The sequence below is a fragment of the Lolium rigidum genome, chromosome 5, assembly GCF_022539505.1.
Source record: "Lolium rigidum isolate FL_2022 chromosome 5, APGP_CSIRO_Lrig_0.1, whole genome shotgun sequence".
Taxonomy (NCBI): domain Eukaryota; kingdom Viridiplantae; phylum Streptophyta; class Magnoliopsida; order Poales; family Poaceae; genus Lolium; species Lolium rigidum.
This window is the reverse complement of record NC_061512.1, coordinates 219,106,403-219,120,453: the sequence shown is the minus strand read 5'-3', so window position 1 is coordinate 219,120,453 and position 14,051 is coordinate 219,106,403. Positions and strand designations below refer to the sequence as shown.

Sequence of the window (14,051 nt, the reverse complement as noted above, 5' to 3'; positions counted from 1 at the left end):
GAACGAGGCAGTACCATGCACATGCGTGTACACTGGGACTGGAATCAACGCAGTGTGCAGGATTTTGCCATCGTGGCCAAGGAAAACCCCTTTTCCATTTTCCAAGGGCCAAAACGGGTTTTTTTGTGAAGGAGGGTGAGGGGCGCGAACTAGGGTTGAGGGAAACCTGTGTACAATGATAGAAGAACACCTACACAACGCGTTTCACACACCTGCCCCGCGTGCTATCTCTCCGGGAAGCCGTAGGATCCCCCGTTGTTGTCTCTCACCGATGTCGTTGGAATCGGGTCGGATTTGAACTACGCGTCCACTTTTCCATGCCCCTGATTTTACGGAAAATTAATTTTTTAGCTCCAGAAAGTGTCATTTTATGTGCCCATCCTTTTCCATTCCGCGTGTCTTCCAACAGGAGCATCGCCGCGCTCGACGCAGCGTAATAGTACGTTCGATGTGTTCCATTTTAAGCACAACTAATTCAAAAAAAAATCATTTAAATATGTGACCTTAGCGAGGCATCATGTTATGTGACCTAGTTGCGAGGAAAAAAATCAAACTTGGAATTCGAAAGTTATTCCTGAAAAACATTCGTGTCATACGAAGTTATATGGCTTTTAGGTCAAACAAGCTAGGTTATGACCAACATGCATGCATAATTTGCCGGAACGAGACCATACCGCACACATGCGTGTGCCCTTGGACATGAATCAACGATGTGTGCGTGGTTTTTCCATCGGCACCCATGAAAAAGAAGTTTTCCATTTTCCGAGTGCTGAAACGGATTTCTTTTGTGGAGCATGTACATGGGCGTGAACTAGGGTTGAAGGAAAGCAGTGCACAACTATACAAGAACACACACGTTCCACACACTTGTCCCACGTGATATCTCTTCGGGAAGCCGTAGGATCCCCTGCCGTCTCCCGCCGATGCCGTTGGAATCGGGCGGATTTGAACTATGCGTCCACTTTTCCCGACCTTTGATTTTCTGGAAAAAAAATCATTAGCTTCGGAACGTGTCATTTTGTGTGCCTATTTTTTTCGATTTGACGCGTCTTTCAATAGGAGCACCACCGCCCTCGACGCGGCAAAATGGGACATCTTTGCCTAGTATCTGATGTAATACAGGGCAAAGAGGGTCTGTGTCGTGTACCTTCCAGAATACACACGACACAACGTGTGCTTTCCAGAATACATACGGCAAAGAAAAACATAGTTTGACAGGAAAACTCGGGCCTCTATGGAAACTTTTCTTTGTCATGTACCGCCAAAAAACACCCGGCGAAGACGCTCTTTGTCGGGCGACTAACGGGAGACACACGTCAAATAAATGCGTCATTATTCTTATGTCGGCGGCGTGTGTTATACGCCACATGGCATGTTTCTTTGCCGGGTGTCTCTTTGTGGCACTCGGCAAAGAGTGTCTTCGCCGCATTTATTTCTTTACCGAGTGTATTGTACCTATTGTGCCGTGTTCTAATTCTTCATCGGGTGCTAACACTCGACACAAAATTCTTTGCTGTGTATTTACTTTTGGCACCCAATGAAGAGCTGCTTTGCCATGTACCAAAAAAAGACACCAGATAAAGATAAAAGTACACAACAAAGATGTGTTTTCCTGTAGTGACTCTTCCGGTTTTCCCCTTTAATTAACATCGCCCTAGCTAGTAACCAACAAGGCGAAGCCACACCACGGACACGTATTTTTTTCTGGGGGTGTCGACGAGGCAATCATTTTTAGCGGGTGAGGAAGACGAGTTCGGAGACGACCACCCTTGCATTGGATGTACGGCTTCTTTTTTCTTTATGCTGGAGGGGGCCCAATTTTGCATGCGTGGTGTTTGAAAAAGAAGGAGGAGGAGAAAGAAAAGATAGGGCTTCATGTGTGGGTGTGTGTTGGTTGGTTCTCGAATTCACAAAAGGGAAAAAAAAAGATTGGTTGGTTCTCTAGATACATGTCTCCACGTGACGTAGATAGCTGGGTAACTACACATACACTTATTGTTAGACGCCCTTTAACTCGTGGGGGGAAGGGGGTATGTTAATCCTTTCTACTTTCTCCCTAACCCCCAATAACATATCTCCTTTTCCATGCCATCTCCCGTTTAGCCTTGCCGGCCGAGCTGGAGATGGTGCCGACGCGTCTTGCCGCGCTGGCGCTGACGAAGGTTCGAAACGAAAACTTAGGGTGGTCGGGGTGCAGGGTCGCCACACTTAAGGGTTTGGTGGGGGTGCAGGGGCACCACACTTAAGGGTTAGGTGGGGGTCGCCGAACATAGGGTTTGGGTGGGGTTCGCCGACAGCGGTGAAGGAGGTGGTAGGGGGAGTGATGGCATGGGGTGTGGACGGACCGACGGAGGTGGTGCTTTGGGCAAGGCGGGGTGGCAAGGCCGCACGGAAGCGACGCCGACCAGTGATGGCGGTAGCTAATAATCTATCTAGTAGACACTCCGTGACGTACACAAGCAAATCTAGCAACGAGCTAGCCAAATCTACATGATGGAAGTGGCAGTGATGCTACTGGTACTTTGTATGCGCCCGCGAGCGACCTGGTCAATGTGACGTGACTCCATTTGGTTTTGGTTCTAGATGTGGGATACAACTCCTGAAAAGTATTCATAGTTTTTATTCTGTATCTTATTTCGTTGATGTAGCTCGTGAGGTGGTGGTGAAGATTGATACGGAGTATTATAAAGCCGAATGTTTAAAAAAGCAGTTGGACCCTGGACGCCAGCAAGCAGTGTACGGGAGTTCGATGAAGATTTTGATTTAAATACGACCCTAGCTAGTTGAACCTCGATCGCTTAATACCACCATCATCGAGCCATGCCGCCACGCCCAAGGACAGTCGAGCCTTCTTCGGCCCCTATATCAACACTACTACCTCCATACCGATTTATAGGGTAATTAGGCATTTTGAGGAAAAAATTGACTACAAATTTGATCAACAAAATATAAGATATATGCTACACAAATTATATCATTAGATTCATATTCAAAATAAGTTTCCAATGGTTAGTTTTTCTAATATATATCTTATATTTTATTGATAAAATTGTTAGTCAAAGTTTTTTCTCGAAAATTGTAATTACCCTATAATCCAGTATTGAGGAAGTACTACTCTCTCCCCTTTAATTAACATCGGCCTAGCTAGCAACCAACAAGGCGAAGCCACTACACAAAGACGTATTTTTTCCAACGAAACAAAATCATTCCTTGATGGTGGAGCCGACGAGGCGAAGCAATGCATTGAGGACGACATCGATAGGGCGTACAACGCAACCAGGCCATGCATGCACCGACAAGGCGGCGACCGGCCCCACCCATCTAACAAGCAGACAATCGAGGCCAGACAACTTCATCGACGGGCATCCATAGCGAAGCTAGAAGAGGACGCATTTCTGGACGCCCCTTCAATGTCGCGTCGTGTACAGGCGGCAAGGGGATGAGGAAAACAAGACCCGGAGATGACCACTGTTCTATATTTTACTTGAAGAGTCTTTCGTTGGATGTACGAGTTTTCATTTATTTGTGCCGGAGGGGCGAACACTTATGCACGTGTGGCATTTGGAAAAGAAGAAGGTGGAGGGAGAGAAAGAAAAGGTAGGTACATGTCTTCACGTGATGTAGTACACGTGTTTATTATTGATCGATGGTAATTTGAATCGTTGCACTCTCTCTTGAGCTAGCTGGGTAACAAGAACAACACATACACAACCACGCACCAACATGTGATCGATCTTATCGGACGTGACTAGCTGCAAATTCGCCAAAGGAAAAGGAGGCGCATGTCGTTATCCTTTTTTATTTTTGAGAGAAAAAACCCGCGCTATCTGAAATTCTAAAATTGAAACTAAAAATAAAGACCACGACTTGGACCAGCCAAATCAGGATGCTAGCTAGGCCGGGCCAACCGTCGAAGAATTCCATAATAATTTGTGAGTTGGGCCAACCATCGAAGAATTCCATAATAATTTGTGAGTTGGGCCAACCGTCGCAGAATTCCATAATATTTTTGGGCGAGAACCTCATCGCATTGCATCCTCTCCCAACTTCCCGGCGCCGCCGCCGCCGCCTCAACGCCTACCGCACCTGCCCCTCCGCCGCTCGCCGAACACCCCATCACCCATCTCCATCATCGCCGGCCACCCAGAACAGTCCGCCGCCGCCAATGATGACGCCCCTCCTCCCGTTGACCGGAGCACCTCACAGACGAGGGAGGCCGCGTCAGGATCCGCGCGCGCCTGCTTCCATGGTTCCGCGACGGAGGTCTACACGTGGTCTTGGTGTCCTGCGGGGACGAGCAAGGCGGCGCGACGTTGCCGCTCGGCGACGGCTGCGTCAGGCGGTAGGGGCGCCGGTAGAAGGAGCTCGCCCCCGGGGGACGAGCTCGTGGTGACTCGCCCGGGCTTCTGCTGCCACCGACGTCTCCACCGACCACGTCCGCGAGCTGCTGCCGGAGAAGGCCGTTGAGGTTATCAGTACCACCTCTCCCTCTTCATTTTACATCTGGACCACAAGATCCGATCAGAAAGTTCATGTCTTGTTCCTGACAGGAAAGCTGCACAAGTAGATGCAGACATAAACATACGAGGAAGGAAAGAGCTATAATTGATTACAAGTGAGCTGCATGAGCAAGTTAGTGCATATTTGAGATACGAACCTGCTGACAGTAATAGTAGTTACATAAAGGTAAAATCAACTAGACAGGGTGTTAACTCAACAAACTAGTAAGCTTCTGATAAATCATTTACACTAAAATTCTAATCTGCAACCAACACACTTTTGGCTGCTACGTTCCTAGTATTTCACTAGTCAGGACAATAGTGATGTTTATCTTATGTTCCAGGTCATCTTCCTTAACCTGGCGCCGGTAGAAGGAGCTCGCCGGCGAGGCCCGGGGGACGAGCTCGTGGTGACTCGCCTGGGCTTCTGCTGCCAGCGTCGTATCCACCGACCACGTCCGCGAGCTGCTGCTCACAGTAATTACATAAAGCTAAAATGAACGAGACAGGGTTTAACTGAACAAACTAATGATAAGCTTCTGATAAATCATTTACAAATCTGCAACCAAAAGTCTTTTGGCTGCTATGTTCCTAGTGTTTGACTAGGCGGGGCAATAATGCTGTTTATCTCATGTTCCAGGTCATCTTCGTCAACCGGGTGCTGGTGCAACCGCACGTATACAACACCCGCAGATCTGCTTAGGTAAAGCTGTTGCCGGCGCCTCTCCTGTCGCAGGGAGATGATTTAGTTATGCCTCCCTCCACGTTGGTGCATTTGACGATTCACTGCATGATACATGGGAATGTTCTTTGCCTAGCCTAATCGAATATATGGCTGCCTCCTTCGACTGGAACGACTACTACATCACCGCGTCCCCCATCGGCGAGCCACAGAAGGTCAACTTTATGCCTTTTTCTGTTTCGAAGTTTAGTATGATGCAGCAACGATTGAAACATATGCATTGATCTCTATTGTTGTTGTTGTGTGAGGCAATACCTTGTTATGTGAGTTACTCATATTGTCTGTACCTACTATGTGCAGCGGTAACACTATTTGGTTCCTCTAAAAAAAGGTAACATGTTACAGATCTTCCATAAATTCAATGCTAGCTTTGTTATCCAGTTTGCATGGTGTGTTCTATACATAGCATTCCCATCTTGGCTAATGGTGTTATGGCAGTAGCTTCCAAAGGCGGTAGCCTGTAACTTGCAAGGCTGGTTGTGTCTTCATGCTGATTGCTATTTGAGTGATCTTGATCTAGTAGTGAAGTTGATATGTGTCTATGTTCCACTTCTGAAATTGTGGGCTTAACCTGGTGGTTGGGTTCTTAATGAAGAGGGTTCTACTATTGCTATATTCTGGCTGATTGCACTTCTTTGAACCTTACTATATTTAAGTGCTTATGTCTAGCTCAAAAGTCAAATATCTCTGTTTCACCAGATGAAATGCTGTTTGCTGGAATTGTATGCTCGAAGTGTTAATTTTGTCACTATTTGATTCAATAGTATGCCATTTTGATTTTCTGAAAATTATTTCTTCTCTTTGGTATATGCATAGTTGACGTTGCAAACTTGTAACTAGTGGTGTTCTGGGATGAAAATCTACAGTTGAGTGCTATTTTGGCTAGTCAATATTTACTAGTGCTATTCTGGAACTATACGGACTGTGTGTGTCCAGTTGTAATTGTTCGTCTACCTGCTATCATCTCACTCATGTTTTCAGGGCAGTGAGGATTCTTTGCTCAAAGGAATAGTTACCCATCCATGGCGATGAGGCATAAGAGTTTCCCCTCCAGTTCGCCTGCCCCTTGCCTTATAACTAGATCAGGTAATCTCTCACTTTCTCCATCTCCCCTGGTACATAGTTGATCATCTAGTAGCCTTGCTGCAGAGCTGACCATATTTTGTTCTTGTGCAAGGATATTGAAAAGGAGGATAGATGGCAGCCAACGTAGCAGCTGGCATCTAGTAGTTGATCATATAAAATTTGCAGATTCTTGTGTGGTAGCGGGGTGAGGAGGCGCCTCCTTTCAGAGGTGTCCAACATCAAAATTTGATTCCTCTATTTGTTTATCTTGTTTGTTTGGTGGCTGTAATGGAAGATAAATTGCATGGTTATGTTGCTGCCTAGGATGGATAAATCCTCCTTGCTGTGTTTTGGCTGGTAATCCTGGATGTATCTCCTCCGCTAAATGATGTAAGAGTTTGCAGTTGGATGCTGAAATCGAAGCATACGTACATATGTGTTCGTTTTGCTGTATGTAATGGCTCCTCCAGCTTGGAGCTTGTAAGAGATGGTGTGTTAAGTAATTGGCTCGTTTTGTGTTTTGTGTTCTCGTGTTGGAGCTGGATTGATTCCGGGCTAATTCAAATGTTGTTTGTGCTTTTGTATTCTGGTATCTAAGCGAGAAGAAAAGCGAAAAATTTCTGCGGGCGCGCGCGTGAGAGAAGAAAAAGGGGGAAAAGGAAGGAAGGAAGGAATTACTTGGATCGTAATTGGTGGATCCAGCCTGGCACCAACTAATTGGTCCGAGGAGGAGAACCGGCCAGGTGCTGCACGAACGCGGGCGTGACGCGAGGAAGACGGAGATGGAGGTCTCTCCATGGTAGTGCGCGCACTACCTGGCCGGAGATGGAGTTTTTTGCAGGGTCGGACTTATTGGTGTGGCACCAATACGTCGTGTTTTCGTGAGGCGGGTAAGCTTCTTGTGTAAAGAACTGCATCTGAAGAGGATGTCTTAAGTGGTATCAGCAGCCAGATGACAGACCAAATTTAAAGAGTCAGCATCTGCATATCTGGTAACTACCAATTAAACTCCTTTCATTTGGCCCATTTCTTTTGGATTATGTAAGGATGTATGGTTGTCTTGACATATATATTGGGACTGCGTGGAAGCAAGCACTCGCCTCATTACATAACCAAGAAATTACTGCTGACATAATGACTTCTCCTGATGTGCAACATTGGCATGCCATTTATTCATCGCAGTCCGATGGGAACCAAACCAACGGACCAACACGATGCCGTCGATCTCGTTTTCATCGTAGGGTCTGAGATTTGATTTTGCTTCCTGCCGAAAATAAATTCCGGGCAGTAAATTTGGCCCATTAAACCCGCACCCCTTTCCCACCATGATCCTGAAAATTATGTCCGGTAATGGTGCACCTCCCCAAATCGAGCCTCTGCTCCACACAATCTGCTGTAGCTGCCGCGAACACGACTATTCTCTGCCCACCGAACGTTAGCTCGCTCCGCCGCGCCGCACCGTCGATCAGATGCTGATACCCGCGCTGCCATCTGCATCGACGTATGCGGGCACGCACCGCCGGCGGCCAGCAGCCCGCTCGGTCGGTGGTGGCTGCTTTGCCGGGTCGGCCCAGTCCACACACCGGCGCGCCGAAGCAGCGGGTCGCAGGCTGCTTCCACGGCAACCGCGCTTCCCCGCCGTTATCTGATACACCAGTACGACGCTGCACGGCGCCCTTGCCGACGTAGGTGCACACGACGCCCTTCACCAGCGATGGTTGACCACGTACTCCAGGCGGCGGGGTGGCTCGCAAGTGGCGGCAAGAGGTTGCTGCCGCAGCCTGCATGTCCCAGCGTGTGCTGGCCCTGACCCAACGTCACGCTGCCGGAGACTGCCGGCTGCTCCACTCACGACAGACAGGCGGCACCTTCCCCGTCGACTGGTTGGAGGCGACTGCCCTACCGGCATGCTATCATGTACCTCCTTCACGCCTGGTCGATCGTCACCTTTGCTGTTTCACGGCAACGCTCCAGCAACTTCGGCTAGAGTCACGTCGACGATCGGCTATACAACCTCGCCGCAACGCTCCAGCAACCTCGGCTAGAGGCACCATCGATGATCGCTTATACAACCTCGCCGAACGCTCCAACAACCTTCCATAGAGGCGGCGCCGATGAGTGTCGACACTGTATCGTCACAATGTGCTCCAACAAGGCAACAACCTCGCCCAGAGAAGTCGTCCACGAGCGTCTACACCGTCTCACTGCAATGCTCCAGCAGACTTGCCCAAAGGCGCCATGGACGATGATCTACACTCGCCGCAATGCTCCAGCTAGTTTACCCAATGTTCAGACGCCATGTTGTTTTCCTAGCAAGGGAACGCAGTTTTGGCAGCACAGCCTGAATATCTCCATTCTGCGTGAAACAAAAAATCAATGTTTCCATCGCGTGTGTAATGCTTCTATCTCAAGAGATGAAATTTCCGCTTCACAGAACAAGTGCTTCCTGACTATTCTCCTATAATGCTCCGGTAGCACGTGGGTAGTACTCGTGCAATGTTGCTTCCACCATCGCTGCATTATGTTTCCTAAAACCTAAGACGTGCTTCTGAATTCTCATATCACAAGTATTTCAACAATACATATTCTCTGGTGTGCTTCTTAGCTTCTACACATTATTGCTTCGACAATCTATTACTTGAAGAATGTTTCTTTTTATGCTACAACATATTTCCAAATCCCAGAATAAGTACTTGCTTCCACACAAGTTTTTGGGTAACACATCACACCTGACATGCTTCAAATTCTAGAGAACGAAGTTTCCTAAAACCAACATAATTGCTTCTACTATCACCCAGGAGAAAAACGGCTTTGTCAAACTTCGAAGTGTTTATATCCTACAACATATGTTTCTTAGTACCTTTGTACATGCTTCCTTTAATCAGTATGCAAAATTTGCTTCCAAGAAAAGTATCCAGTAAAGTGACAATGCATAATATAATATGTCGTTTTTTTCTTCTTAGTGATGAAATCGAAGCATGCAGGAAGCTCTTCTCTCAGAGGACTAAATTTTCGGGGAGATCAAACGTGATCTGCGGCAACAGTTACAACAAACAGCAGCTAGGGCAGGACTTCCTTTTTTTAGCGCAGGACTTAATTACGGAGACCCCACTACCTAGCGTATTCTTTGCTACGAAATCGGACGCACTACGTGTTTCTAATCCAACGGAAGAAAACTGGTCCGATGGATAACCAGGATCGGACGCCGATTCCTAGTGCTCCCCTTTTTTTATTGAAACAGCACAGGCATAAGCTTTGCCTTTTTTATATCAAAAAAGTGTATGTCGAGAAGTTGGTGGCACGTGTTTGAATCCGTATTTTCATGCATGCACATACTATGTGATGCCATGATCTGGTTGCATTTATAGGGGTATATACTCTTAACAAACAAACTTTTTTTCCCGGGGGTCCGAATAAACAAACTTCAGCAATCAACTCGGACATGAATGCCGTTGAACACCATAGTTGGCGTCCTCCCACGGTCATCAAGTTGGTGTCGTGATGAGACCAAGGGAGGAGAAGCATATGTTGTTGCCGCCACGGCCTGTTCCATGTAGACACCCGCTCATCCCCGATATAAGCATTTTACGAGGGCCCTTCTTCTTTTTCGGGAGAAAGCTTTTACCCATCGCTTCATGTGATGTGTCGTCGTGGTTGCGGCGTGCTAGGAATGCGACTGTTCGGAGTTTTCTCCGGCGGTGCTATTTTCACGAGGCTTAACATGCACATGGGAGCATTGGAGCTCCCCCGAGGTTAGGTCTTATGAGACTACTTTTTGGGATCTTGTTGCTTCGGCTCTTCTTATAGGGTGTCATAGTTGGGGCCGACAAATCTTGGCAAATTGGTTGCTTCTACCTTAAGGTTAGGACTCCCTCCCAAATTATTGAACTCCTAGCTCGAGCCTTAGCGCAATTTCTTATTGGTGGAGTAAACCGGTATGGAGGTAGTACTGTAGTCAAGTCGATGATATCTCTCTCCAAGCTAATGAGTGGTACTCCCTCCATACCGGTTTACAGGGCAATTACGTTTTTCGAGAAAAAAACTTTGATTAACAATTTGGTCAATAAAATATGAAATATATATTACAAAAATTGTACCATTGGAAACTTATTTTCAATATCAATCCAACGGTATTATTTTTGTGGCATATATCTTATATTTTATTGACTAAAAAAATGTGTAGTCAAATTTGTTTCTCGAAATACGTAATTGCCCCTTTAAACCGGTATGGAGGTAGTAGTATATGAGTATTTCGTTTCCTGTGAGACGTGATTTCCTTGCCGGGTTCAAAACATACGGACCAAATTAAAGCGCTTAATTTGGATTTGAAGGAAACGGCGAGTCCGCGCCAATTAAGGTTCACATGCATCTAAAGGAAAAAAAATGTTAATTTTGACCGAGTCTCTGGTCGTCTTCCAATTTATCGATTCAGAGGAGGAGCGAGATTACAAAGTTACGATGCTAGCCTACCAACACACACGAGCAGACGTGGGCATCCAAGAGTGAACCCAACCATGGATGCGTTTCACGGTTTCAGCCAGCAGTCCGTGCGTGGCGGAGATGCAGCTGACGCGGTGAATAAATCACAAACAAATTGCGTGCTCCGTTAATTACTACTGAATCATCATACAGTACACACGACGCAAATCCAACTTCAGCAGCGCCTGACGAAACCGGCCACGACGGCGAGCTCCCTGGCGGCATTGTCGCAGTCGGGCTTGAGCAAGAAGTAGACGTGCCCGTCGCCCTTGGTCTCGTGGAACTCCAGCTCCCCCTCCCACCCGCACGCCTTGATCCCCTCCGCGTAGGCGCGCGACCTCTCCACGAACCAGCACAGCTCCGCCGTGGCGACCAGCACGCGGCGGCACCCGAGCAGCCTCCGCTCCTCCGGCGGCGGGTTGATGTACGGGTGGTCGAGGCCGAGCTCGCCGCCGCAGGCCACCTCCCACACGCGGTCGATGCCGCCGCGGACGGCCGCGTCCGTGGGCTCCCCGCCCACCGGCTCCTTCCCCCAAAAGTAGGAGTGCAGGAGCGCCACGCCGCTCACCTCGTCGCCGAACCCCTCCACGCGTTCCTTCCGCAGCCGTACCGCGGTCTGGTGCGCCATGTTGGCGCCGGCGCTGTCGCCGGCCAGGACGACGCGGGACGCGTCGCCGTGCGCCGCGAGCCATGGCTCGGCGCCGTCCGGGCGGCACGAGGAGACCACCGCCTTGAGGGCGGCGAAGGCGTCCTCGTACGCGGCGGGGACGGGGTGCTCCGGCGCGAGGCGGTAGTCGACGGAGACGACGATGGCGGGGGCCGCGGCGGCGAGGGAGGCGCAGTACTTGTGGTAGATAGGGGAGGCGGCGGTGTGGATCATGAACGCGCCGCCATGGAAGAACACGACCACGGGGAGCTTCTTGCTGGGCTCGGCCGCCGCGGAGGCGGCTGGGAGGTAGAGGCGCGCGGAGATGTTTGCCGCTGGGTCGAGGATGACGTCCTTCGAAGTGACGCCGTTGGTTGGGTCGCCGGAGGGGCAGGGCGGCACGGTCTCGGTGCCTTGCAGGCGCTCGACGCGGCCGCTCTTGTGCACGCGCACCACGTAGGGTATCTCGTATTCGATATCGGATCCGGGGTTCATGGCGAGACTGCGAGCAGGGGCCTTTGGCTCCGAATCCCCTCCCTGGCAATCGCTCGCTCGAGCGATCGGTTTCTCTCGGCGCGGAGCGCTCGCGCGGAAGCGCGACTCAATTCCCTTTGTATCATATAGTGTTTTAATTGCGTTCACACATGTTCACACTAACAGCTTGTATTACTACTTTGCAAGTTGCATGCAGCCAAAAGGGTTCACACTGCATGCATGCGCATACGCACGAACCATCTCATGGATTTGCATTTAATGAGCCAACTTTTCAGCACTCTTTCATAAGTTGTTGCATGCATACACATAGCATCTCACTCTTTTTCTTCAGCACGAGGCAGACTCTTAATTCTCTTTTTGCAATTCCCTTTTGGGTTTTTTTTAGTACGGTAATTCATATTTAATGGGGTCCTTTTGCAATTCCCTTTTTCGGGTCAGTGGTTTTTAAGGGGGAAAATAACGGGTGGGAAGATCCACTTGCAACTCAAATGAACTACCACTTGCTACTCAAATTAAGTACTGTTTTAAGTTGTAAGCTAACAAAAGTTACTAAAAAATTTCTTAATGAAAATTACTTTTTAGGGTTGCTAGGTATTTATTTTTACCGTTGATAAATAACGGGGCACCGGGTTGATAACTTGTAAACAAAAAAAGAGTCGCTACATATTTTAAATTAAATTAAATTTTTAGGGTTGATATTTATTTATATTTACCATTGATAAATAGCGGGTCACCGGGTTGATAGCTTCTAAACTAAAAGAGAGTCGCTAAAATATTCTAAATGAAATACTTTTTAGGGTTATTATTTATTTATATTTATCGTTGATAAATAACGAGACACCGGGTTGATAGCTTGTAAAATAAAAAAATGTTCGCTAAAATATTCTAAATGGAATACTTTTTAGGGTTGGTAGTTATTTATAATTACCATTGATAAATAATGGGGCGTCGGGTTGATAACTTGTAAACTAAAAAAGAGTCACCAAAATATTCAAAATAAAATTAGATTTTTAGGGTTGGTAGTTATTTATATTTACTGTTGATAAATAACAGGACACCGGGTTGATAGCTTCTAAACTAAAAAAATCGCTAAACTGTTTCAAATAAAATTAACTTTGGGGTTGATAATTTTATACATTTACCGTTGATCACTCATTATTCAGATAGAGAGGGTTGATAAATTTTAGCCCGAAAAAAAGTGTCTCAAAACATATCAATATGGGTGCTAGTTTTGAAGATCTCGTCGAGACGGATTTATTGGTGAAAGCGAATCTTAATTTGGAGTTGTCGTTTGAAAGTTAAAACGTTTTGAATTTACAAATTTGGAAAAGATTCCACTGACATCAACGATATTCGTCTATTTGTGCGTACGATGCAGAACTTTCACTCAATAAGCTTCTATACGGGTTGATAATTTTATACATTTACTTGTTGATCACTCAAGATACGGAGGGGTTGATTATTCGAGATAGAGAGGTTGATAAATTTTAGCTCGAAAAAAGTTTCTCGAAACATATCAACATAGGTGCTAGTTTTGAAGATCTCATCGAGACGGATTTATTGGTGAAAGCGAATCTTAATTTGGAGTTGTCGTTTGAAAGTTAAAATGTTTTGAATTTTCAAATTTGGAAAAGATTCTGCTGACATCAACGATATTCGTCTATTGCATAAATGCGTCTGAACTTTCACTCAATAGCTTACTAGCAGGGTTGATAATTTTATACGTTCTACCGTTGATCACTCAAGTACGGAGGGTTGATTATTCAGATAGAGAGGGTTGATAACTTTTAGCCGGAAAATAAGTTTGTCGAAACATATCAACATGGGTGCTAGTTTTGAAGATCTCGTCGAGACGGATTTGATTGTGAAAATGGATCTTAAATCGGAGTTGTTGTTTGAAAGATAAAACATTTTAAAATTTTGAATTTGATAAGTTTTAGCATGGACGTGAATCAGAGAAAGGATAAGAAAGAGGTTTGCTCACGTAACCCAAAAAGCTGTCGGAAAGTGATCGCTAAGCAAACTTTGAGCGAACGATCGCCAGCTAGGGTCGCCCCTTTGGCTCCTCGACAAGGCACTTGAGCTGGAAGAGCGAAGTCGGGAGAACAACGCGTACGCCGGGTTC

General features: G+C 47.0%; 1 protein-coding gene and 1 long non-coding RNA gene across 8 annotated transcripts; one reads left to right on the top strand and one right to left on the bottom strand.

Moving 5' to 3' along the window:
* The first annotated feature begins 4,270 nt into the window (after window positions 1-4,270).
* LOC124654580 lies at window positions 4,271-6,884 on the top strand. 7 transcript variants are annotated; one of them, XR_006988390.1, is made up of 3 exons: window positions 4,361-4,468; window positions 4,844-6,327; window positions 6,419-6,884. It is a non-coding gene; the product is annotated as an uncharacterized LOC124654580 (long non-coding RNA). The 7 variants fall into 7 exon arrangements; XR_006988391.1 differs by having other exon boundaries at window positions 4,367-5,396; window positions 6,223-6,327; XR_006988389.1 differs by having other exon boundaries at window positions 4,368-4,632.
* A 4,060-nt stretch (window positions 6,885-10,944) lies between these two features.
* On the bottom strand, window positions 10,945-11,937 carry LOC124658406 (probable carboxylesterase 12). The gene has a single exon (XM_047196743.1). It carries the CDS (start codon window positions 11,924-11,926, stop codon window positions 10,961-10,963), a length of 966 nt encoding a protein of 321 aa, XP_047052699.1. The 5' UTR covers window positions 11,927-11,937; the 3' UTR covers window positions 10,945-10,960.
* Between the last annotated feature and the right edge of the window lie 2,114 nt (window positions 11,938-14,051).